General features: G+C 38.2%; 1 protein-coding gene across 2 annotated transcripts; it reads left to right on the top strand.

Moving 5' to 3' along the window:
* Window positions 1-18,073, top strand: PLRG1 (pleiotropic regulator 1). Of its 2 annotated transcripts, none has more exons than XM_080344372.1 (15): window positions 1-86; window positions 2,309-2,415; window positions 2,642-2,784; window positions 3,611-3,664; window positions 4,328-4,421; window positions 4,774-4,855; window positions 5,049-5,150; window positions 7,365-7,457; window positions 7,803-7,952; window positions 8,071-8,172; window positions 8,690-8,792; window positions 9,373-9,481; window positions 11,733-11,872; window positions 14,210-14,403; window positions 15,397-18,073. In XM_080344372.1, the coding sequence occupies exons 1-15, from the start codon at window positions 78-80 to the stop codon at window positions 15,454-15,456; spliced, it is 1,542 nt and encodes a 513-aa protein (XP_080200498.1). In that variant the 5' UTR covers window positions 1-77; the 3' UTR covers window positions 15,457-18,073. The 2 variants fall into 2 exon arrangements, with proteins under 2 accessions (XP_080200498.1, XP_080200499.1); XM_080344373.1 differs by lacking the exon at window positions 15,397-18,073 and adding an exon at window positions 15,014-15,241.
* Window positions 18,074-26,677: the final 8,604 nt, after the last annotated feature.

Raw genomic sequence — 26,677 nt, 5'->3', positions numbered from 1 at the left:
TGCGGCGCAGGGCAGGCGCCGGAAGAGCCTCCATAGGTGTTGGTGGAGAGCTGTGGCGGAGGGATTTCGCTGGCGCCATGGTGGAGGTGAGCGGTGGGGTGTGGGGTCGGGCCGCCGATGGGCACCTCGCGTCCTCGCTGCCTCGGCGTTGAGGTGCCCTGGGCGAGACTGGAGAGAGCTGCCTGGGGTGGATCGGGCCTGTGAGGGGGCTGGGCGGGGCGGCGGGGGAAGCCGTGCGCGGGCCGCCGGGCGCCGCACCCCGGGCCCCCACTTCCCCTCTGATAGGAAAGGGCTGCGGTGGGGGTAGAGCACGACGGTTCCTTCGCCTTCCCACCCATGCCGAGTCCGCCCCGGGGCAGCCCCTCAGTTCAAGAAGGAGACAGAACTGCTCGAGAGCGTCCAGCACAGGGCAACGAAGATGATTAAGGGAGTGGAGCATCTCCCGTATGAGGGAAGGCTGAGGGAGCTGGGTCTCTTTAGCTTGGAGGGGACTGAGGGGTGACCTCATTAATGTTTATAAATATGTAAAGGGTGAGTGTCACCAGGATGAAGCCTGGCTCTTCTCGGTGACAATCAAAGATAGGACAGGGGGCAATGTGTACAAACTGGAACACAGGAGGTTCCACTTAAATATGACAAGAAACTTTTTCACAGTGACAGAGCACTGGAACAGGCTGCCCAGGGGGGTTGTGGAGTCTTTTTCTCTGGAGACATTCAAAACCTGCCTGGACACCTTCCTGTGTAACCTCATCTGGGTGTTCCTGCTCCGGCAGGAGGATTGGACTACATGATCTTTTGAGGTCCCTTCCAATCCCTAACATTCGGTGATTCCCATCAGTCTGAATGCTGTTGCCTCCTCCTGGCCTGGGCTGTGGTGCAGGTCTGTGTGCTCAGCCTGGGTCTGGAGCAGGAGTCAGCTGCCTGTGGCAGCTTTGCTCTGCCAAACTTATCCTGGATATGGAATTGGTGCTGTGGGCTGGTGGGATGATGCTGTGGTGGCTGACCTCCGGTGACTTAGTGGCTTTGTCAGCTAGTCAAGAAAACGGTAGTTTTCTTATGAGGTCTTGGAAGTAAAGGTGGGGAGAAGGCTACTGGTTTGGTAGGCTGGGGGGTAGTTACTGTGGGGTGAATACTGTGCACTTCTAAAAGCAAATGTTGTTGTCAGAAACATGGAAAAAGACACAAAGACTGCTGCCCAATGTAACAACTACTAGCCATTTTTTACAGAGCAGCATCTGTCAAAAAATATTTGTAGATGTTTCTTCCCTGTTGGGGAGGCATTGTGTTATCTGCTACCCGTGTGGTAGCAGCTGTTGTTGTTGGATAGTAATTTCCTGCTGTAATTCTTATTTCTCTCTACAGTTGTATGAAATTCCTAACCCAATCCCAAATGCTATTGGGTGTGGGTTTTGTTGTTTTTTTGGTTTTGTTTGTTTGTTGTTGTTTTTCCCCACTATAATACCTGGAGCTTGCAGGAGCTCACTGAGAGCAAATAACTTTGTGTGTGTGCGACTGAGTTGGGAGGGTAACAGCCACTGCAAAATGGGTTGGTGAGTGGATGACTTCCAGGGCAGGAAAACAGAACCCATGAAGAGCTTAACAGGGAGAGCATCTGTGTAGTGAACCTTATAGACTGGGCAGATGAGGGGTATCCAGTGCTAAAAGTTATAAATGTAGCTTCTGTTTTGTTGCCATTGTAGACAGACAGAACAAATACAGTCATGGAGAGTTTGGTTTTGTACCTAAGTAAGCAGGCTGAGATTTCTAATGATTATTTTGCCCAGTGGAAGGAAAATATTAATAAAAATGTGAATTGTGCTGTTGATAACTTTTATATAAGTTAACAGCTTTTTAATGCTGCTTTTTAGTTCTCAAATGAGATTTTAAGTATGTTTTAATTTTAGTATCAAAAATTATAAAATGAAAACAAGTTGGGTCAGGTTTGATCCCAAGTTTTATCTCAGTAAACTGTGCTGTGGTTATGTAGAGTGCCACTGCACAGAAGCCTGCACGCTCATGGATTTGTCATGTAGATGCCAGTGCAGAAAGTTTGATCAAAGTTTTTTGACTTGCTTTTCAGAGTCTTGTCAGTTTCCAAGAAAGGGAGTGTTATTTTGAGTAAACACTGAATTAAAACAATCAACAGATAAACTTAATTTTTTAGTTTCAAAGAAGAGCGGTGTTTTCTGTGAACTAAATAGTTCTGTATCACCTAACAATACTGAAGTATTAATTGCTACTCAGTTCAATTTACGTTTCCATTTTCAGTGTTTCATTTAGTTATGTATTTAAATATTCTTTATTTTAGGAAGTCCAAAAGCATTCTGTGCACACGCTTGTGTTCAGATCTTTGAAGAGAACCCATGATATGTTTGTAGCTGATAATGCCAAGCCAATCCTGCTAGATGAAGAAAGGTAAGTACTGCAATCAGTACTGGTATGCCTCAAAGTTTTAAATTATGTTAGTGATAGCTCCATCCAAGTCAGAAGTTCATATGTTTTTGTACAGTTAACAGTGTTGTTTTGAAAAAAAACTACTAGAATTGTCAAGTCACATAAAACCTTCTCTAAAAGATTTCAAAACTTGAAAACAATTCAGAAATAGGGGTTTAATAAGTAGTATGCTTTACTCTTTCAACAGTCACAAAGTAAAGATGGCAGTCAAGCTGCGTACAGAGTATGGCTCTGTGTTGCATATGCCTACTCTTAAAGAAAACTTGAGGGAGAAAGGCGGTCCAAACACTGGGGATCCTTATGGACACAAACAGTATCCTGGAAATCAAGGTTAGTTTACTCATGGTGCTGTATTTTTCCTTTCTTTTGTGACAGTCTCACTGATGAAAAATCTGAAGAATGCAGTCCAATGTTGATCCATTGGAGATAGATGGAAATCAAAATACCATTTTTCATATATTTTTCAGACTTCCTTTAGCTATGCAACTATTAAACCAGAAAACTTAAAAAAAAAACCCAAAAAACAAACAACTGGCTTTTTTTCAACCTATGTTTGGTTATATATCAACTGTGTATGTATTAAGTAGATCACATATAGAAACTTCTAAAGAATGTCAATTGCCACCTTATTTTGGTTGAGATCTTTTTTTCCCATTGTACTTTATTTGGAAGTATTCTGAGAGTAGAAGATGTGTTGTTTGGGTTTTTTGTTTGTTCGGTTTGTTGGGTTTTTTTTAGGAAGAAAATAACCTTTTTCTCTTCTGATACCTCACACAATCAATTGTCTTGAGTAGTTTAGGTTCCAGACACCACTGCTGTTTGTATACTTGAATCCTTTTCCATGATAACTACTTCAAAAGGCATCTTTGGCAGTCTGAAGATTTTTATCTTGAGAGAGAGTTCCTCTTGATAAAAAGTGGTGTCACCATTTTAGAAGCATTATTTTTACTCTTGAGTTTAAGAAAACTGAGGTAACCAGAACAGATCAAATTAGTGAAAATAGGAAATGTCTAAATATAGAACATTAGCAGGAGAAACCAGTGATCACTTCTATGTATGACCTGCTCTCTTTTCCTGTATTTCCTGTTTGAAATACATAATTTGCAGTGCAATATAAAATGTGTAATCATTAATATGTCATTCTCTTGCTCTTTAGGAGAAGAACTTGAGTATATGATAACTGGTACGCATCCATACCCACCTGGTCCCGGTAAGTAAAATTCTCTGAGTGCTTGCATGGGATTTTTGCCTTCTTATAAGAACTAGACATCATATTTGCTGGAGCAGGCTTCCCGTCGCCATAAATCCTTAGTTGACAGAAGTGAGAAATGCCATTGAAATCTTTAATAACATTGATGCAGGGAGTTTTGTGGCTGATAAGTGTTCTGGGATAAACTGCACTAAAGGATCTAAGTTAGCAAATACTTCTCAATATCATGTTTATTTTTGTGATGTTTGGATTTCCCTAGTAGTTGAAACTGAATTGAAAAAAAAAAAAGAGGACTGCTGCTCCCAGTTAAGGCTTTTTTTTGTTTCCAGTGACAGAATCGTACCATTTTCTGCTCTAGAAATTGTGTACCTATATATATAATAGAATCAAAATGGAAAGGATTTGGGCCAAAATAAAAAATTCAGTACATTTGACTCGCACATGAAAAATGATGTCATTGAATGATGGCATTTAATATTACAGGGTTGTGACGAGTCCTTGTTTGCAGGTGTATGTGTATATATGTGTTTGAATAATATACTTGTCTGGATTTTCTTTCTAACAAAATTGTCTTTGCGGTAGTTTTTGGTTTGTGGTGGGGCTTTTTATTTGTTTATTTTAATTTAATTTAATTTTTTTTTTTTTTTTTTTTTTCACTCCAAGGTGTGGCTCTAACAGCAGATACTAAGGTCCAGAGGATGCCAAGTGAATCTGCAGCACAATCCTTAGCAGTAGCACTTCCTGCTTCTCAGTCCAGGTACTGCTGTGTTACCTCATTAACACTTTGTTCAGTGTGGTCAGGCATAATTTTTCTGTACATGTGTGTTTTGTTCTTTTTTTTTTTCCTTGGCTGTCATGAGAGATAGTGGGCAGAAGATGGAAAAAGGGAAATTCTGTTTAGATACAAGACGAAAAAGTGGGGCTGGCTTTGCGATTGTCTTTTACCTGGAGGTGGTCAGGCACTGGAACAGGTTGCCCAGAGAGGTTGTGGAGTCTCCATCCTTAGAGATATACAGCACTGGACTGGATGCCACCTTGTGATACCTTATCACTTACTTAGAGAAAGACAAAGCTAATGCCAATCCATCAACCATTCTTGTTCAACCTAGGCTGGATGCAAATCGGACAGCTGCTGGTGTGGGTGATATTTACAGGCATGCTGGAATACCTGAACGTTCACAGCCTCCTGGGGTGAGTTTGCATGTCTTATGTGGCCAGTACATAGTGTTCACCAGATTGCTTCTGGATTCATTTGTGTGTTGTGTGGAGATCTCCTGACTGACTACATTTAATCATTGTTCAGATGTCGGAGCGAGAAAGCTTTAGGTTTTAAGCAAAGAGGTGAGTTGTAAAGTATGATAATAATCTTCCTTTAAACCTACAGGCTATGGTGGAAGCTGGTGGAAACAAAAATTCTGCACTAATGGCAAAGAAGGCTCCAACCATGCCCAAACCTCAGTGGCATCCACCTTGGAAACTGTACAGAGTAAGTTACAGATGTGTGACATAAACACGCATGTGAAAGTAAATGAATGCATTATGTTATATGAAGACCTCACAGCATAATCAAATTAAAAGTGATCACAAATAAGTTTTATATGCACACTCTCTTCTTAAATAGCAAAGATTGGATTACAAACATTTTTCATTCTATTTAGCAAAACGTTTTGTGAATATTATTGATTTTAGTCTTTTGTTTATGTAGGTTTAGCTGTGTTATGATAAATTAGAGTTGTTTTTTTGTTTTCTAGTCAGATTATTTGGTAGAGGAACTCAAAGGCAAGGTGCAGGATTTGATGCTAATAGTATGTTAAAGAAATACTCTAGCAATGTTAACATAATGAAATTGTCTCTAAAAGATAGTCAGTGTCTGAGTCAGCCACACATCTTTTACTTGCTGTGAAAGTGGGGAAAGAAAAGCTGAAAACTTTAATCACAAGTTATCTTTGCAGTTCAGATTCCTTGACTTCTAGTTGTGTTTTTGAAATAGTCTGATTTGCCTTTTAATTTTCTTAAGCACTAATAATAGCCTTTCTCCCAAAATCTCATATCATCTTTAAAAATATTTGGCAATGTGAATGACAGGGTAGCTGAGTTGAACAGAAAATCTCTAAGCATATGTATTAGTTCAGATGTCTTTAACTTTTCAGGTGCATCTGTTTGCATGTGTACATGTATGTTTTTCTAAGGGCTGCTTCTTACTATGAAATTTAAGGAATTTCATATTTTGTATGAGAAGGGGTGAATATTATGTTAGTAATGTCAGGCTTTCCTGATATTTAAAAATCTCATGCTCTGGTACCAGAATTGTATTGTTTTAGTGCTGTTCATCTAAATATAGCACCATATGTAGCCATTTAGATTTTCGGAAGAGTCCTGTGTGCTGCATTAGTCATAAATCTTAAGGCTAATCTTAAACTAGTTTTTTAAAAAACACATGAGCTCAAAAGGATGTATACATTTTTTAAATACAGCACTATTAGAATGTGTTCTTCATAAAATCTAAAGCAAATGTAATCTGAAAAAAAAAGTCAACAAAATAAACCTATGAGAGATTTAAGGTAAACAAATGAAAAATAACTACTTGTTAGAAGCACTTGCTTTTCAGAGAGAGAATGTAAATACAGTTCAAGTCACTGTACTGATTCTATGTGTCAGCAGTTTTAGTGGAGATTTGCTGTCAAAATCCTTGCACAACAGGACAAAAGCTTGTTCAGGCAACTCAGAAGTAGAAACACAGCTGGAACACCAGATGTGGATTTCATCTTACCTGTTGCTTAAGATCTGCATTTCAACTGGTCTTCCAAAGCTTGGTTTGAGGCCATTTGTGAAAAATGAGGAATTAAAATAGGTCAGATAACTTATTCCTTGGATTTCTGCCCTGGAAATGCCAGTTTCTAGGCCTAGACTATGAAGTAATCAAGATAGCCATCTCAGATGTATGTGGCTGTGGTCTCGTCTAGTCAGAAGAATCCACTTTGGCTTTCCAAAGTATTTTTGCCTTTTTTCTGCCTAAGAACTTTTTGTATGTTATAGGCTTTTTTGAAATGAGCTGTATGACAGTACATGAAGTATGACATCCAGTGAAAACAACTGGGTGGTTTGATTTTAGCTGTCTGACTTTGGAGAAATTGTAGAAATGGAAAAGCTGCTGTATGCAAGCTTTCCTTGTGAGATCCATCTCCAGTATTTTGTTGCCAGAAAGTTTCCAACATACTTATGTTACTTCTTATTTGGGGAAAAGGAGGTGGTGGCGTGCTTTTACAGGTAGATATTCTATGGCAATGTGATTTAATAACCATGATTTTATATAATTGTTCTTTAACTATGATTATATAAGCACTATACAGCAGCATAAGGATCTTGTGCCTTAAATACAGTCTTTTCTCTGCAAAGCCTCAAGTGTTGAACCACAGAGTTATGGACTCTCGAAGGATTTGAAAAAGTGCTTATAGGAGCAGGGTCTTTCTTTACTGCAAGGTCCCCAAGTCTAGTGTGTGACATGAGTTTCTAGTAGTCTCTTCATTTAACGAAGGTAGAATTCAGGCTCTCTTCAGATATAATTTCACATTTCACCTTTTTGGGAAGCATGTGTTTCTTCGTGAATGCTAACAAATTCCAGTGATGGAGAATGAAAATTATGTTGAGATATGTATGTGTATTTTTTCTGATATAGAAAAACTTCTGTTTTTTTCTAAAGGTTATCAGTGGTCACCTGGGGTGGGTGAGATGTATTGCAGTAGAACCCGGGAATCAGTGGTTTGTCACTGGCTCTGCTGACAGAACTATAAAGGTAAGAGGTTGGAAGAAATCACTGACAAAGTTTGGGAGGATGATTTTTTTGTTGTTGTTCTCTTATTTTAAAAGTCTTCAGCCCTTGGAAACCATTTCTTAGTTACTGCTTGCAGAATAATGAACTGAAGAACATTTTTTCTTTTAGTACCTACTCATAAAGGATTTGTGGAGTGTTACTTCTTGATATTTCATTTATTATATAGTAGTAACTGGAGAGCAAATGTTGGTGTTACTATAATTTTTAAGTTAAAATGCAGCAGTATCAGTTACATCTGGGCTGTCTACCCAGACTATCACTGTGTAGCTTTTACCTGTCTACCTCAAAATACCTATTTTGATGCAGATTTGGGACCTTGCTAGTGGCAAATTGAAGTTGTCTTTGACGGGACACATCAGTACTGTACGAGGGGTGATAGTAAGTGCAAGAAGTCCGTACCTCTTCTCTTGTGGAGAAGACAAACAAGTGAAATGCTGGGATCTTGAATACAATAAGGTGAGCTGTAGTTTGTTTAATTGGAATTAATTGGTGGTGGCAAAAATAAAAATCAAAGCATTTAGAATATTATTTCAAATATCCAGTTAAAGTGTGTGTACTTTTTTTATTCATCTAGGTTATCAGACATTACCATGGTCATCTAAGTGCTGTCTATGGTTTAGACTTGCATCCAACAATTGATGTACTGGTAACATGTAGCAGAGATTCAACAGCACGAGTAAGTATAACATTGTTACATTTTAACGTCTTGATATGTCAGTGTGTTTCAGCATCTTCCATTTGTAAAAGTGAATACTTACCAAAGTTAACAGTAATCAAGATGAAAATAGTAATTTATGTTTATGTTAGCTTTGTCTTCCATTATGGATAAAACTGAAGCCTGAATACACAAAAATGCAGTATCATGTCAGGAGAATGTTTTATTTCTTAATTTGGTAGATAGACTACGTGGTGTATATATAGGATCACTTAGTATTTAGTAGATGGTATGGTTTTAAAGTGACTTTAAATTATCTCTTTGTTTAGAGATTCATTAGCAGGCTCACTGCTCCCCTTTACATTGGCCAGCTGAGGCAGTTGTGTGATGAATTGTTGGATGAAAAATAAAACCTAAATGCCATTGTTTAATCTGAGGAACCATGGTTAAGAATTCATGTAATCAATGACAATGCCTAAAATATATTGAATATGCACCTGTTATTGACCTTGGTGACATATTTACTGTGAATTCATAGATTTGGGATGTGAGGACGAAAGCCAGTGTGCACACACTATCAGGACACACAAATGCAGTAGCAACAGTGAAATGCCAAGCTGCAGAACCACAGATTATTACAGGTATAGTGGGCATGGCTTCTCAAGTAACGTGATTGAAAAACCTAATCCTGAATGTATTTGTTCGGTAATTACGTGAGGTTCGTCATGTTACCTTTGTTAATTTAATCAATGTCTCTTATTAGTTTTCTGTTGAAAATAGACCATTCAATTATTACATGGTATGTTTAAGCAAATATAGCTGTGCGTTGTTTGAACATTTTTCTGCACTACTTTAGTTTCTGGTGTTTACATTTTTTGTTGTAATATGTATTGAGACTTGCATTTTCTGTGATATTTCACAGTTCCCCCCAATTCAGTTAAGAAGTGTCTAGTACTATGGTTAAATATAAACTTCATCTTCTTTCCCATTATGTCAAAATCTAGCTTTGCTGTGTAACTACTTAGTTCTCAAATTTCAAACTGTGTAAAAAGACAGATATAGCTCAGAATCTTTCTCTTCTGAGGTGTCATTAGTATAATATTTTTGTAACAAGCAGAATATTTTTCTGTTTCACATATAAAGTCTTGGCTGCCCTATCAAAATAATAACAATGATAGCATGAACATGATGGTTTCTACTATTTTTTAATTTTCATTGTAGGTAGTCATGATACTACCATACGGCTGTGGGATTTAGTGGCAGGAAAAACGCGTGTTACTTTAACAAATCACAAGAAATCTGTAAGAGCAGTAGTGTTACATCCGAGACAGTAAGTTTTCCTCATTCTTTTATACTTTCACAGTTCGTGACTTTGGGTGGTAACATAAAGCCAACATGAGTGATGGTTTAGAATGGTAGGACATAATAATGTGAAAACCAAATCAGCTTAGGTGGGGAAAAATGTAATTAAATATAACAAGGGGAAGTGTAGAATATTGCATCTGGGTAGGAACAACGCCAGGTTCCAGTTTTAGTTGGGGAATTACCTGTTAGAGAGCAGTGTAGCGGAAAGGGACCTGGGGGTCCTGCTGGACAGCAGGATGACCGAGAGCCAGCACTGTGCCCTTGTGGCCAGGCATTCTAGGGTGTATTAGAAGGGGGGTGGTTAGTAGGTCCAGAGAGGTTCTCCTTCCCCTCTACTCTGCCCTGGTGAGACCACACCTGGAATATTGTGTCCAGTTCTGGGCCCCTCAGTTCAAGAAGAACAGAGAACTGCTGGATGAATGTCCAGCACAGGGCAATGAAGATGATTAAGGGAGTGGTACATCTCCCTTATGAGGAAAGACTGAGGGAGCTGGGTCTCTTTAGCTTGGAGAAGAGGAGACTGAGGGGTGACCTTATTAGTGTTTACAAGTATATAAAGGGTGAGTGTCACGGTCGGTGACAGCCAACGGTAGGACAATGTGTAATGGGTTCAAACTGGAACACAAGAGGTTCCACTTAAATTTGAGAAGAAACTTCTCAGTGAGGGTGACAGGACACTGGAACAGGCTGCCCAGGGAGGTTGTGGAGTCTCCTACTCTGGAGACATTCAAAATCTGCTTGGACACCTTCCTGTGTAGCCCCATCTAGGCATTCCTGCTCCAGCAGGGGGATCGGACTAGATGATCTTTTGAGGTCCCTTCCAATCCCTAACATTCTGTGATTCTGTGAAAATGCTGTAAAATCTACATATGAGTTTTCAAATACTTCCACTGCTCTGTGCTACCACAGTGTTGGCACTGGCATGCATTAGCAATCCTGAGAATGTCTTAGACCCCACAGAGTTATGTATGTGCTTTTGATGCAGTCCTCGAGAAATCAGTGACACTGGGCTTTGCAAGGCTAATAATAAATATCTAACTGAATGATTGTTAGAAGAAAGTGATGTATTTTTGTAAAAGTTTTTGTGTATGAATAAATGCTAAAGGATTACTACAAAGGTTTTTTTTAATATTGGCTTCACTGTGCAAGACACTTCAATCTAACTGGTTTTGAAAAGAAACTTCTTGTGAGTGTTTCATCTTTGAAGGTGGATGTTGTTGGAAGTGCTCTCAATTTAGATACTATATTTTGATGCATCAACAGTTGCCCATTTGGATAACTCCTCATTAAAACAATGGAGAAGGGGATTTCACATAGAACTGTGGTACTGCTGCACCTTCAGTATTTTAAAACGAATTTTTTTCAGTGCACAAATTCAGAGTATTTGACATGAATTAATTCTCATCCAGTCTGTGTGTTTGAAAAATTACAAAAATTTCATGCTATACGTTTTAGCTGTAGCAAAGAAAAACTCTATTTTTACTTACATTCTGCAAAAAACCCCCTCAAGTTTCAGATTCATTGATCATATCTCTTTGAAAAAAATACTTGAAGTGTTTTTATCAAGCAGTATCAGCCTAATATTTTTATATTTCAGTATTTCTATTTTTTTTAAGATTACAGATTTTTTTTCATAATCTGTTTTGTTATTGAAGATTCTATTAAACAGATAGCAAATTGCTTACATGTTGTGGCTTTTATGTGATATCCCAATAACTTCGTTTGCACATGTTAAAATGAGGGAATTGATTATTTTAATGTAACTCAGTAAAACAAATTATCTATTGTAGTTCACTTTTTTGCAGTGCTTTTTTCTTGGCTGTGTTGTTTTGGAGGACTATCCAATACTGCATTTATTGTTCTGTGTCTTTTCCCCCCTACTCCGATACCTTTGCTGATGATGCCCTTACACCTGAAAATTTTCTAGAATAGCAACTGACAGGAACTTAATGTGCACTTTCCATCTTCGTTTCCATATTAGCATTCTATACAGCATAGGATTTATAAAGTTCAGGTAGTTTATGGGAAAGAAAGAAAACAATGGGGAAAGGTGATTCATTACTTCATCAAGTGCTTCATTCTATGTGAAGTTAAAATGCCAGAAAAGCAGTTTTAGTGTTAAGTAACTTTGCAACTAGCATATAACAGAAGTTTCAATGAAGGATGTTTGCTATGGCAATTTTGAACTTTAATATACTGTGCTTATTTTCTTTCAGTTACACATTTGCATCTGGTTCACCAGATAATATTAAACAGTGGAAATTCCCAGATGGAAACTTCATTCAGAACCTCTCTGGTCACAATGCTATTATCAACACACTGGCTGTAAATTCTGATGGTGTTCTGGTCTCCGGAGGTAAAAATGAGAAATACATGTTCATATTTCCCCTCTCCACTCCCCCATATATATTTGGCTAGAGGTCCTTAAACAAAGATGCTTGCTGAGCTCTCTTTTACCTGAGGCTATAAACCTGCTACAGCATACAGCTTAATTTTATAGTGAGTAGGGTTTGTTCTGTTTTCTTGGATGTTGTTGAGCTCCATGCACAAAAATGTATTTGGAACATATTTTAATCTGCAGCAGGGAAGAGGTTTCCTCTTCTTAGCAGGCTGCTGCCACAAGGCTCCTGAGTCCACCCTCCGTGATCTCCTGAGCCTGAATCAGAAGATTCAAGAATTTAATAGTCATCTGATACATTAGAGTATTGTTAGTGATGCGTGAACCCCCAAAGTCTTTGAACTACTAGTTTGTATTCATGTATCTGTGTCGTGGGGGTGGGAGCAGAAACCCAAATGCTGTATCTGATCATGAATAATTTCAGGTAAGAAAATCTATTTCATAATGCGGGTAGGATTTTTCTATATATTAATTACCCAAGCACTGTAATAAAAATATTTTGGTGGAATTATGTGCTACTAAAACCATTATCTCTGATGTTTCTGAGAGTTCTGTGTATAAGACAAAGGATATAAGTAGACCATTTTAGTGACCAGCTTTTTCGAAAGTAGCTTCTGGAAATCCCAGCTGAAAACAGATTTTTTTGTTAAGGCATTGCGTCTATGTAGTGGGGAGATAAGTGTGTTTTTAATCTAGATGCTGTTGTAAACAGGAAATCAGTACATAGTGTGGAAAAAAGAAGTGCTAATTTTATGGCTTGAGAGCTGAGCTCTAGAGAAACAGTCCAAGATTGCATCGAAAAGAGAGTTAAAGCAGGAGGTTAAACCCAAATCTCTGAGGTCCTAGACCAGATGCTTAATCATGAGATAGTCCTGAGAGAGCTCTAGCAGTCAGAGGAAAGTGAATTAATAGGCTAGACTGTATTGTTCCACATAACTTGCAGAGCCTGAGTTTTCAGCTTTTGGTTTTCCTTGTCTAATCTTTTGGGTAGTTGCGAAGAAGGATGGGACTCAATTCACAATATCGCATATGATAAGACAGTTTAAAATGGGTTCCATAAATTTGCAGAAGCAGATACTTATGAAAAACATATCTGTATTTGTAACCAGAGCATAACAAAAAAAGTAACAGTTAAGTTACACGTTGGAACCCTGAAATGTGTTTGATCCCAAGTGTTCTTGGTCCCATTGATACAGTATGTCCTGTAGGCTTGGGATGTGGAGCGAGATGGAAATGTGCTAAGCAGGAGTTGGAAGATAGCTAATTATATTGTCAGCTTACTCTGGTTATGTTTTCAAGTACATATAAAGGAGGCTCTTGGTTTTAAAATATGGGTAATCTCTCTTCGACAACTGGCACATTCATAGTGAGAGCAAGAACTTGACAAAATACAGGACTGGGCTAATATTTCATCCTTTATGGTTTTGAAGACACTTCTAGAAGGTCTTTGTAGGACTGTTTTGTGTTAGTCATAGTTGAGGCTTTATAAGAACTTGTTCCTTGTCCACCAAAATCCCCCTATTGTTTCATTAATATTATTTGTGGCTTTTTAAAAAATAAAATTTGAATATTTATTCCCATGCTTTACATCCTCATGCTATCTACAGCAACTTCAAAGAAGTCGATGCTGAATTAAAATAAGTTGAGGTTACCTTGGAGTATTTTCCTGCAGAAACATCCTTCCTGAAGCATCTAGATTTCTTGTCTAGCTGGCAGCTGTGAATAGTTTTTTAATAGATCTGTTTTGGCTACGTAATGTTTTGGAGGTGGTTGTTTTTTGTAACTGAAAAATTGCTTTGAGAGCATTCTTCTGAATAGAGAATTCAGATTGCTGTGAATACCCTGTGACTGATGCTGGTAGCAGTAATACCAACAGTGGTTTAAACTGTATTTGAAATAAAACTTCTGCAAACATTAAGCCCATGTCCCATTACAGACTCCTGATGTCTGTAATCTGTTTGACAGGATGGTCCCTCTTCATTCAGCTTTAGTGGAGCTACTGAACAGGGAGCTTGGTTTTCAGAATGCTAGTCCTGACTGTGCTTCCAAAGCAACTTACTGCAGTTGCCTTGTGATGTGGTGTATCATCTCCCTGGGTTATCTGATGCAAAGCTGAATGAGATTCTGAGGAAGCTTCTATCAGCCTTCTTAAACAATACCTTGTAGGGTATACTGAGTTACTCTACATGACGATTACAGCTGATGTATGGCTGATGTTGTTCATGATAGTGTTTTTAGAAAACCCATAGAAATTAACTGGTTAAAATAGTAACTATGTTTGTTTGTTTGTTTTAGCTGATAATGGTACTATGCATCTTTGGGACTGGAGAACCGGATACAATTTCCAGAGAGTACATGCAGCTGTGCAGCCAGGCTCTTTGGACAGTGAATCAGGAATATTTGCTTGTGTTTTTGACCAGTCAGAAAGCAGATTGCTAACAGCTGAAGCTGATAAAACCATTAAAGTATACAAAGAAGATGATACTGCGGTATGTCAAAGTGGTTTTTTAATGTCTTTTCGTGAAATAAAATTTCAAGGAAATGTTACACATACCAGTAAGAGACATGCACAGACTTGTGTAATCCATTTTATTGAAGTTTGAAAGCAATGTTTGTGCATAATAAGAGGACAGCAGCGAGTTTCTGCACTCCTGATTTCTTATTAACTGCTTATTAACTACAAATAAGTGTCAGGTTTATCAAGCCTTCTGCAAAAGTTCTTTGTGGTAAAGTTTGGAGAAATCTTAATAGAGTAATGTCCATTGTGTTTTGAAGACAGAAGAAAACTGTGTGTGGTTGTATTGATTAAAACGTGAATTAGCAAAAAGATGAAATATTAAAGATTTATTGTACTTCTGAATATGATCTAGGTTGATCATTTTGCTTGACAGTTTTTAGAAGTCAGAGTAAATAACTTATTTTCAAACTCTTTTTCTCAAATCTGAATCCACTTACTAATGGTGAAGACATTAAATAAATTATTGTATAGTTTATTGGAGTATGTCTTCAATATAAAGAATAGCAGACTTTTTATTAAACCTTGGGATTTTTCTGTTAATTAGACTTGGAGCAACTCTTAGTTGGTTATCCATTTTGCAGTTGGAGAAACTGTAGACCCTGTGGCATCTGCCAGTACTCATCTAGATATTGCTGGAAGGACTGTCTCTGGAATTGCTGTTCCTCGGCTTTGATCACTGCAATGTTGTTTCTGAAATGCCGTTGACAACCTGATGTTTGTCCTTGTTGGGAAAAAACCAACCAAACAAACCCCAACACAACAAGACTTATCATGTACTTCAGACAGTGGGGTGATATAAAAATTAATTTGGGTAAATTAATTACGTAGTAGATTAGGTAATTATAATGTTACATTTGAAGTAGAGTATATATACTATGTGAGTAATATTTTAAACTAAATCCTAATTACAGTTGACTGTGAAGTTACAAATAATGCTTACGGGATTTTTCTTTTTTCCCTTTAGACTGAAGAAACTCATCCTGTCAGCTGGAAACCAGAAATTATCAAGAGAAAGCGATTCTGAGGCAGCAGCATACTCTCTAATTTTGTTTTGGCTTTCCGGAGAGCATTCAGTCACATTCTGTTCTACCTAGAACAACAGAGCAGGAAGTCCACCAAGTCATTGCTGTTTCAACATGTTTTATAATAAATTGTATTTCTCTTTCCTTTTGTCTTTTTTTGGTGTGATCCCAGCAAACCAGTTGCAGCTGTTAACTTTCTCTTTGTGGAGCATGTGTAGTTCATGACAAGGATAGATGTGTGTGTGTGTAGTTAATTTTTTATATGAATCTATTGAGTGTAAGTCTAAAAATACTTTGAGCCAGGTTTTCTGAAAGACGCTTGCTTGAGTCCAAAACTTAATTGCAAATTTATGCGTAGAAGCCATCTACTGCAAATTTCCTGAGTGACACTTTTAGATTTTAGACCAGTATTGCTTACTGTACATATGCTAAGTATATACTGTAGTGGAACAGTATATATACTAAATTACAGAGTAATAATCAAGAAAGAAGCAGGACAATATAATAATAATACTATAGTTTGCTTTATAAACACGGCCACTGGGTGTAGCTGCTATTGCTGTCATTGAATGAAATGGATCTTCAAAGCGCTTCTTTCCGTAGGAGAGCTTTCATACGTAACTACTCAGAGTGGACCTTCTATAGCAAGGACCACTGCAGATCATATTGTTCGCAGTCATTACAGGGTTAGGACGAGTGGACCTTCTTTGTAAATCACCTGTTTGCTTTTTCCAGTTATCCAAAGCATAGATGACAGAGTACAGCAAACTTTAAAAACTGAGTTCTAAGAAGAAAAGCTTTTAAGTCATTCCAGCCTTAATTTTACATGTTGTCTCCCCGTGATCTTATGAAGGAAGTTAAAAGAAATAAAAAAGTATTTCTGAATGATAATTTGTACTCCTGAAGGGACAAATCTTTCATTGTGTTTACAAACAGTCATGTAAGAAGCAGTAAACATGTAATCCTCCTTGCTACAGCTTCTCTCTGCTGTCTGAGCTGCTCTGAAGTGCTTTCTATTCACAGGGGAAGAAATTAGTGAAGTAATCGAGCTGTTCAGCTGTTGGCAACTTTGCCAGCCCTGCTGGTACCTGCAGTGGCAAGTGCCATGCTGGGTAGATGCTGAGAATGGTTCTGTGGCCACAGCAGTGATAGTAAGCAGTTCACAACTATTCTCTGCCAGTCTGACCTTTTCCAAATCTGGGATTTATGTTGGAGAAATGACAGTTACTTGCAATGTAACTTTAAAAAGCTAGTAAAACTAAGTGTTGTTTATATTATGAGAATTTGTCTTGTCTTTTATGATGCACAGGAGGTCTTGTATTTATAATTTGAATGTTTGGCAATGTTGTTTTAAGGGAGTTTCTGCTGCATAATAGCTGAATTTTGGCTCACAGCTATTGTCTGAAGAGTCCTCAAAAAAAAGGGAGGGGATTACTTGGTATTTGCAAGTTAAACAATTTTTATTTAGATGGTAATTTGAATTTTTCTAGATTTTTATTGCAGCTGTTTTCATTTTAACTAACATAAAGGGGAAAATTACAGGTTGTGGCTTATGCACGTTTTATACTACTGCTAATGCTTCATTCCAGAAATTGATGAAGTATTGGTGTTACGTAGAATGTTTTTGCTCACAGGGAAATCCTCTGTAGGAAACCAGAGTAGAGATGAATAACTTGAAAAAAGGGGTGGGATTTTTTTTTTCTTGGTCATGTGGTTGGTTTGTTTTTTAATGTCTATTTCTTTTGATAATTTGGAATCGGGAAGGGGAAATTAGCAGTTTTGGCTCACAGTTTTAGCACATTTTCTCTGTATTGGAACTTACCTTTAAAAACTGCATTTATTCCATTGTTTATCACTTTGAAGAGAGATCAGAAGGTCTCCTGCAGAGCCTGTGTTTCTTCCCTGGACTTCTGCAGGAATCAGTTAGCATGGTGTAGTTGTTGCCAGGGCATTCTTTTTGTGCCCTAAGTAAAGATTTGGTTTGCAAATTAAAGGCTGCACACTGTTATTTGGAATAATACTACTTTTTTTTTGGCTCTATGTATGCTGTCCTAGTTCTAAGTGTGGGGCTTTTTCTTTTTTTTTAGTTTTAATTATTTTCTTTAGCACTTGATTTGCATGTTCATTTCCTTCCTAGCAGTTTTTTCTTCCACTAGACAGTAATGTGTGATCACACATACTTCTATAAGTAGTATTTGTGACACGTGAAGACTATCAGATTTCATTTAAACTCTTCTCTAGTGCAAAGTAAGCCTAGATAGTGAGTTGTGATACACACAGATCTGATTGTGTGGGATATACAGTGACGTTAGATTTGTCCATGGAAGTCATAAGGTGGAGCAAAAGGGGAACATCTGGTCCATTGGATGTATTTTCCATGCCTTTGGAAAGTGTCACACTGCAGTGTCAGTTAAAGCAATCTTGAATGGGACTCTAATCTCAGAAAATAAGTATTGTCACTAATTTAATAAAATTTGATGTCTGCTGTGTATGATCAAATCACACACATTTCTACCACAAGTTTTGTTTTATACTGTACATAATTGCAGAGAAGTAAGAAAATGGTTTTTGATTGCAGCACAATTCAAAAAATCGTAATTGGTAGAAGTGATAAATTTTAAGATCACTGCTGTACAGTAAAGCATACAATGTAAACTATGCAGCTAGAATGCTGTCATTTGGTGGCAGCATGAAAGTTGTGCAGAACAGTATGTCTTTGGTAATTTAAAGGCTTACAGAAGTAAATCTTTAATAGCCAGTTTATTTTTAGTCTTGTTATATAAGAATTAAAGTGCTATACCCTATTTAAGTGACAGCATTTTAGCCATCAATAAAACCTTCAGTGCTATATGGGTTCATGTCTTTTTTTATTGTTTTGGGTTTTGTAGTAAGAAGGACAAAAAAAACCTATATATTGAACATTAAAGTAGTTTAGGATTAAAATTTATGACTGTATCCCATAGTAGCAAATATTTCTGCAGATCGGCTGTAATGGAGAAAGTACTAATGACTCTTTTATGAAAAGCTTCCTATCTGTGTGAAGGGATTAGCAAAACAAATGCAAAACTGTCCATGAATTTTCTCCAGTGTGTTTAAACAAACAACCAACCCTCCAAAAAACCAAAAACACATTGAAACCTCTATGGAGTTAAGTATGAAGTCTAGGACAGGTTCTGGATGGGAGCTGTATGGTTGGAAAAAAGCTTAAGAGTTAAACTATTTTTGATACGTCTTACTGGAAGCAAATTAAAGGGTTATTTCTGTCTGTGGCACGTAACTGAAAATCTGGTCACAATGAAATCAATGAGAGTTTTATCACTGATTTTTGAAGTCAATTCAGTGGGGTGTTCTGGTGTTTGGGTTTGTTTTGTTTTTTCTCAAGTGAACTGGAAAAACTTATCAGTCTCACACATCATTTAGGTAGGTGCATTTTTTTGTGCACAAGATGCATCATTCTTTTTTAGATGAGGCTTCTAAATTTTTATACATACACCTAAGAAAATGGGGAGGATTTGGAAATCAGTGAATGCCAGTAATCCTGATCAGCTGGGGGGGTAGGGGAAAAGTCAACCTGCAATTTTGTTCTGTAAAATTTAACACAAGATTAGCAGGACTTGAAACTAGCATAAATATGATTTCATGGAAGCTGTTCCATAAGCAGAATGTGTGATTGGTGAATCACCTAATTCCTTTGAAGGCAAACAGGTCTTCAGCTGAAATGATCTTGAAGGCCGCATGAAGAAGCAGCAGCTTTTTTACTTGGTTTTCATCTGTAGTTCAAAAACTTGGCAGGCAGGGAGCTACAGATTTCACTGGTGGTTGTTCAGGTAGAGCTTGTCACTTAAGGAGATTCCGCCTGATGCTTCTTTAATGGCAGCAGCTGAGAGTCAGTTTTCTGGCTTTTACATCTTGAAGCCTTGCAAATTTATTTCTGTGCTTAGTAGATCTGAAGTTGGCTGAAAACTGGCAAAAAGTTGGATGAAAAATTAATGGGCATACCTGTCTAAAGGTGATCCTTCCAAGAATTTTGGTGCACAGAGGGAAATCTGCATTTCTCTATTTTGATTCTCTATAAGGAAGCTCAGGTTGCAGGGCTAGCAAAATGTAGTTGTTTCTGTGAACACTTTTTCACATGCATTTTTCCAGTGCTTACTTATCTTAAAAAAAAAAAGTTCATCACAAGTCATTCAGTATTGTAATTTCATCTAGGAATCTAGGATGTGTCAGAAACTTGAAAAATATTAGCATAACCATTCACAAATTTTGACGATGGCAATTACATGAGAGGTTTTCCAGCAAAATGACCAAATCTAACAAAGAGAATTTTCTCTCTACTTAGTATATATATTCTACCAATTGCTGTAAAGCAGCAATCAGGTATTTTTAAACATTTGAAAAACATCTTTAGGGTTTGCTTTAGGTGGGAACTGTGGTGTGGAGTTTCTAGGTGTGGACTTGCTTTTTTTCAAAATGTTCTCTTAAAAATATATTTTTTAACGATTTTTGGCTTGAGGGGATTTGTAGGATCAAACCTTAGATCTTCCTGTTTTCCCATTGCTGCTTGTATTGAAACTATATAGTATCACCTTTGTAATGTTTAGTGGTTGTCGAGGGTTTAGATTGCGGGGTGACAATAAAACCCTGGCAGATGTATTGTTAACCTCCTCTTCCCCCGCTTTCCCCCTTCTTCCCTTTCCTCTCCTCCCTTCCCACTGAGGACAGGTGATCGGGAGGGAAAGAAGGACAGAGATAAGAGAGTTGGAAAAATTAAAAAATGTTTTACTAATGCTACTAATAAGAATAGAGAAAAGAATACAAAATATACAAAACCAATCTTGAAAGTCTCAGCAACTGCAGAGCCGGCACCCAAAGTCCCGGATTAGACTCTGCAGCCAACCGGAGCTGGATTCAGTCTCTCACTAGGCCTCAGTTCGCAGGGACGACTAGCAAGGTCCTCTCCTAATGTCGGCCATAAGCAGAAGGGACGAAGAGGAAGGGCAAAATGGAAAAAAAGGGACGAGATCCTCGTGATCTCCCACTTTTATATGAAGTATTCACGTGAATGGAATGTTATACAGAGTTGGTCAGTTTCTTGGTCGCTTGTTTCTTGTTGCCCCTCTTGCGAGATGTGAATCTGTCCTTATCAATAAGTTAGCATTCCATTGCTAGATTTACCAAAATATGTATCTGGTTCTCCAGGAAAATGCAGCTAATATGAAAGCTTTAGCTGACAGGCAAATTCACTAAAAGAAAAACTTTTTTTTTAACAAAACTAGGACAGTGGTGAACCTCTAAATCAATAACATGTAAATTTCCTTCAGGCGCATGTTATCACCAGGCCTTTGTTAATCTTTCCTTGTGTTATGGATTGGCTTTTTTGTTTGTTTGTTTGGGGTTTTTTTAATACAATGATTACATAAGTGCCAAATGTGTATCTGAAGCATGGATTACCTGGGGCACTTTCCTGCAAATTAGACCCCAACAGTGCAAACAATAATTGAGTTAAATGCTTGTCACCAGGTGAGGCAGCCTGAAATCACTGATGAGAAATCTTCAGTTAAAAGGAGGAAAGTTTGCAGACTCAGAAAACTGTTTTGCTGTTTTGTGGGGTTTTGTTATTGATTGGGTTTTGTTGCTGTACTTTTTTTTTTTTTTTCTTCAAAAAACCCCAGACCTTACATTTGTGTTTGGGAAGTGCAGATAGTGTGTGAATATGTGTGTGGAACACTTATTTCTGTCAACTTTTTTTTGCAACCTTTCTGCTTTATTTTTCAGGGAGAGTGTGTATCCTTGCAAGACAGCTCACCTTTACTCTTTCTGTGGCAGCAAAAACTTGGGCTTTTGGATGGTGCAAAAGTGTTTTGTTTTCTTTTGTTATTGCTTTTTTTTTTCTTTTTTTTTCCTTTTTATTTTTTTTCTTTTTCCCAGCTGATGCATTGCTGAGAGGAGAGCTGAAGGGTTAAGCCCTCCAGAGCAAGGGAGAGTCAATGCAGCATCAGCATGGATTATGAGTACCAAGACCTAGAGAAAAGAGAGGAGACTTCCTAGAGACCAGATAACAAAGAGCTGTAATTAACTGCAATCTCTCAGGGAGGTGAAAAGGACAATAGAAAAACTAAGGCTAGAAGAGACCAGAACATCTCAAAGGAAATATTTGAAAACATGATACATTTACGTGGCAGTCTGGAGGAGAGCAGAGAGATTTCTGGATTAGATGAATGCTGCATGGATTAAAAGGAAGGGATGGGAGAGAGTAGTGTGCTAATGTGGGTGCAGTCAATGATGACAATGAAAACGTGGGGAAATTCTTGTGACAGCTACCTATAAATGCATTTCTGAGAAGTGCTGGTATTGTATGTATCTGCATGTTCTGGTACCCTCTTTCTCTGAAGTATAACTGAAGTTACTTTAGAAAATTCTTTGGCACATGAAGAATTGCAGAGCAATGTGGAGTGAGGAGTCTGGAGGGTTTTGCTGCTGAAGAGGGATTTTTACAGAGGAACCACTTGCAAGTACAATTCTAAACAACGCTTAAGAGTAAAGTGTGAAGAGTGAAGCCAAAGTTTGCATTGTGAATAGCTGAAAAAGGTAGTGAGGCTGATTTTACAATGGACTGAATGCAAGGATTACCTTACAAGACTGAGTTTGCCCCTTCCTGGGAGGCAAATGGTGAGCTGAAGAATGAAACATGAGTTTAGCTGCAGAGCTGCATGTTGACGGGATGCATTGCTGTTGTGAGATGTCTGTGATAAACAGGGGCATAGCTTGTGCAATCAGAAAAACTTTTGTGCCACATCCAACAGCATTTTTTTTCATGAGGAAGAGACACCACGAATCTTAACACGACTGAACTATTTCCAAGTAAATCCCCTTGACAAGCAAGCTTCCTGCACTGATGACTAGAGATCTGCTCTCAATAAAGCAGCAATAGAGAGTATGAATAGAAAAATTCCATACAAAAACTTGAACATGGCTTCAGCTGCCAGATGAGTCAAATTTCATGTCCTGTAAGTATATATAAATTCTTTCCTGCTCATTCAATTTCTTTTCTTCCCATGCAACATGGTAATGAACATGCTGCTTTCAAAGAAAGCTTGGCAATGCAAACCTACAGGAATCTATCAATTCTGTTAATGATTTTGTTCTATTTTAGAACAAATCCTGCTGAAAATCCCAGCAAATGAGTTTTATTATTCCATGTTGCTCTAAATCAATGTTTAACAGGAAATTCAAAAGTAGCTAGTGAGTCAAACTCATTATGGTAGCTAAATGAAATTATGGATAAAAATGCTTGCTGCTAATTAAAATGGATGTAGTGAAATCCAGCCCATATCTCTTCCTGAGCAAACCCATTTTTTCAATTTGTAAGTGAGACTGTAAATGTCCTTTAATCACCTAAGGGAAAACTACTCCTGGTGTTATCCAATTTCTTAGTGGTGTTGGTACATGCTGCATCCAGCTCAATGATGCAGTTTTTCTCCAGCCCTTAAATCAGGATGACCCAGTGTGTTTCAAATTTTCAAACTCTGAAGAAAATGTCCACATGCTTTCCAGTAACATAGCCCTGTGGTCCATGGCAGTGCATTTTTGAAGTAGTATTCTCTCACATAGGTTTCAATTTCTCCTTGATTTTTTTTTTTTTTTTTTTTGACAGCTGTAGCCTTTAATAGGAAAAACACAGCAAAGAAATTGGAAGCTATCTCTAGGCCTTATCTCCAGCCTAATTAATTATGACCTGGTAATTCCTTATTTTTTTTCCTTTCCTCCAGACTTCTCCCAGCCTTCTTCCATCAGCAGCATTCCCATGGAGCCTGTGAGATGCTCAGCAGTTCTGTAGAGCTTCATGTTGTCCAGGTGCAGTGTGGAGTGCTATGAATTGCTCTTTCAGGTCCCCTGGTGGCTCTGCCTCGCTGCATCAAACATGGTGACTGAACTATGTGGTGGGGACATTTTGTGGTGGGAAGTGGTTCTTGGAGATGGGAAAACAATGGCTGGATAAAATCTTATTTTCTCTCCTGATAGGCAACCTGATGTTGATAGATGACAGTTCTCCTTCCATCCTCCCAGTTCTTCTCATCTCACTTGATTTTTCTTGAATGATGCTTCTGATACAACATACTGAGTATAAAATTCCGTGGTGGTTGCTATCAACACCACACTGTGGTTTTAATAACAAAATCTGACAACAACGTTCACATTCTTAGCAGAATAAAGGCAAGTGGTAAAGCCGAAGACTGAATGAGATACACACCAAGGAAATCTAAACTAAAGTCAGAAAGATGTTCAAGTAAATCATGTCTGTGGGCTCTTCCCCTTTAGCCTCCTGTTCTGCTCTCAGCATCATGCTCAGTAACAGCTCATTAAACTCAGCTTACTCTAGGGCAAGTTGAGACTGTCCTGGCAAATTTTTTGTCTTGGTGAAGCTTAGCAGGCAAAGATGAAGAGGAATGCCAAAAGCTATCTGCTAGTGAAAGGCTGTCCTCCTTGTGATGGGAAAAATGTATAGCTTCTCTCCGAGTGTTTCACATAGTGCTCTTTACTGTTCTTGATTTCTTAAACCCCATAAATAGCTGCTATGAATGGTGTAGTAAAGAGATCTAGTATTGCAGGTAATACAGGTCTTAAAACCATGGATAGAACTTCTAAGCTGTCTTAAAAGCTTGTGATAACATGATATCTCTCACTTTTAAAAAATTCCAGACAAAAAGCCACTATCCATAATGGTCACAATGAGGAAATGGGAGAACTTTCTGCTCCTCAGAATACTGCACCTCCACCCATGTCTTTAAAATCCTGAATTCTCTTCAAAGAGAAATCAGGGTAGGCGGGGGTAGAGAGATATGTAAGAAAATGAATAGCCAGAGCATAAATGTCCTCATGCTGTTGTGTAAATATAAGCCTTACAGCTTGTTTGTACTGAGGCAGTTCATTTGAAATTACTATGATGGTAACCGATATCTATGGTGAGAGGTACATTGGATGTGAAAAACAAAACTGGTGATTATCTGTGGGAGACACCTTACAATTAACCACACCGAGCCAGCACATTAAAAAAACCCCACAGCTGTTGTCATTCATACCTCAGGGCAGTACTGTGTTTTCACACTGTCCTAGTTTTAAGACATGTCAGTTCACACTTTTTTTTTTTTTTTTTTAACATGGTACATTTCTCTGGTGTAGACAGGGCCAAAGTAATATGTGATGGAATTTAGAAATCTTCCCGTATGGACAAAATGCTTTGCCAAGAACAGGAAACCTCATACTCTTTCATCTTTTCTCTCTCATGGTTTTGCTGAAAGGTTTTCCTATATGTTCTCACATGCAGTTCATGTAAAGCCACTTCTTTCCCTCAGTAGAAGGGGAACAAAATGAGTATTAAGCAGGAAAGGGTAAAAGTAATGTTCCCTGGGACTTTCCCTGGGAAGGATTAAAAAGTTATTAGTTTCATTTTTTGTTGGTAAGCAGATGTAAAGTTGGTATACTCAGATAAGCCCCTTTCAAAAATGCATTTGATTTCTCAGCTTTATAAACTATATTTCAGTACTTTCAAATTTCCTTGGACTGCTGTGATTTCCCCCTGTGCCAAGGATGATTAGGGCACTGGTGCAACAGAGTGAAATTCTGCTCTCCTTCATACTGAGCACACCATGCCCTCTCCCATCCTCAGCCTCAGGTGGTGGGCAGAAGCCCAGCCATGACCATCCGTCTCCTCCCAGCCCAGAGCTCTGGCCCTTCCTCCAGTCATGCCCAAAGCCTCTTTATCTCCTGTTTGTTCATGAACAGAATGCTTTGGCAGTGCGGTGTTAACTGTTTGGAAATGTGCCTGGCTGTTTGCTGCGTGATATCTGTTACCTCTGCCCTCTGGGAAAAGGATAGTAGACCAAATGAAACATGTGCCACATCCAGCCAGGCCACGGCTTTGCCAAACTTGCTTGGGGAGCAGAGCTCCACCAGGCACCTGGGACTGACAGTCTGTGGCCATCGAATTCCTGAAGCACTGCTGATAGGCACCATATTGGACTTGCAGCACTTCTTCTGGAGCAACGTATCTTCTGGACTCCACAAGTGAAGTCCTGGAGCCTTAGAATTCTCACAAGGTCAGTTCTGGCTCCAGTGAACCCCTGAGACACAACTGGCTGTGGCTGATGTCTGTAATAATACAGCTTCCATACAAAAAGCTCAGTCCAATCTCCCCTTTCATTAAAAGTGTGAGATCTTTACGCCAAACCTAGCATACTCCACAACTTAACCAACTACTTTGCTTGATGGACTTTGAGGTAGAAGAATAAAGCATGCACACATTCCCAAAGAAATAAATTTTGGGAATCGAAGCTTGCAGCTCCTATTTCACGTTCTTTTTTTTTTTTTTTCCTCATTTTAAATTAAGCATCAGGACAGCAATGCTGAGTTGCAGTGTGTGTGTGGTGATCCTTCCTGCTGCATCTCATAACGAGAGGAGGCAGAGAAGTGTTGCTTGTATATACTCTGCTCTGAAGTCTTTGGTGCCTTGTCAAAATCTCTTCATTGGCATTTTCTCCATATCTGGCTCTTTTGAGCCATGCATTTGTTTTTCATTAGTTGCCTCAGTTTATATGATGACTTTCTTTCTTATTATTCTTAAATATTGCATTTTAAATGAAAAAACAACACACTTCTTCAATGGTCTGTTAAATTGTTGGAAGATGATTTGATCTCTTTGCCTTGTGGTCTTATTTTCACTCATTTTCCTTTTTTTTTTTTAATTATTATTATTATTTTATTTTATTTTATTTTTTTATTTCATTCCATTCCTTTTCTTCGAGCCAGCCTTGCTTATCTGCACACTGAGTTTAATGTGTTTTCATGTACTTTGTGCTGCACACAAACTGTGAGAAGGAGGTTTGCTGTTTTCTCCTCCTGTAAGTCCAGGTTTGCTGTGTACTATATCAGCTGACCTGTGTGCTGGGATCAGGACACTGGAGATACCATGGACAAGAGGATTATAGGTAAAAATAGCAAAGAGTGGTTAAGAAGCAGCATTATCATCTTTCAAATATCTGTCTTGCCTGTTTGCCAAACTCACTTCCCATCTACCTCTACATTTTCTTCATCTGTTCTGGGGTTTTGCTTCTTTAAAGGAGGAAGTTAAAAAACCACCAAACAAACACACACAAAAAACCAAACCAAACCAAAACAGAGTGCACAAGAGAGTGAGAATTGAGAAATAACACTGAAGTGACATTT

Source organism: Nesoenas mayeri (assembly GCF_963082525.1).
Source record: "Nesoenas mayeri genome assembly, chromosome: 4".
NCBI lineage: Eukaryota > Metazoa > Chordata > Aves > Columbiformes > Columbidae > Nesoenas > Nesoenas mayeri.
The sequence above is the reverse complement of the archived record's forward strand: the minus strand, read 5'-3'. Positions and strand labels throughout refer to the sequence as shown.

Coding starts and splice junctions, on each gene's coding strand:
- PLRG1 (XM_080344372.1), top strand. Junction 2,785..3,610: donor ACAGTATCCTGGAAATCAAG/GTTAGTTTACTC, acceptor CTTGCTCTTTAG/GAGAAGAACTTGAGTATATG. Junction 11,873..14,209: donor TGGTGTTCTGGTCTCCGGAG/GTAAAAATGAGA, acceptor TGTTTGTTTTAG/CTGATAATGGTACTATGCAT.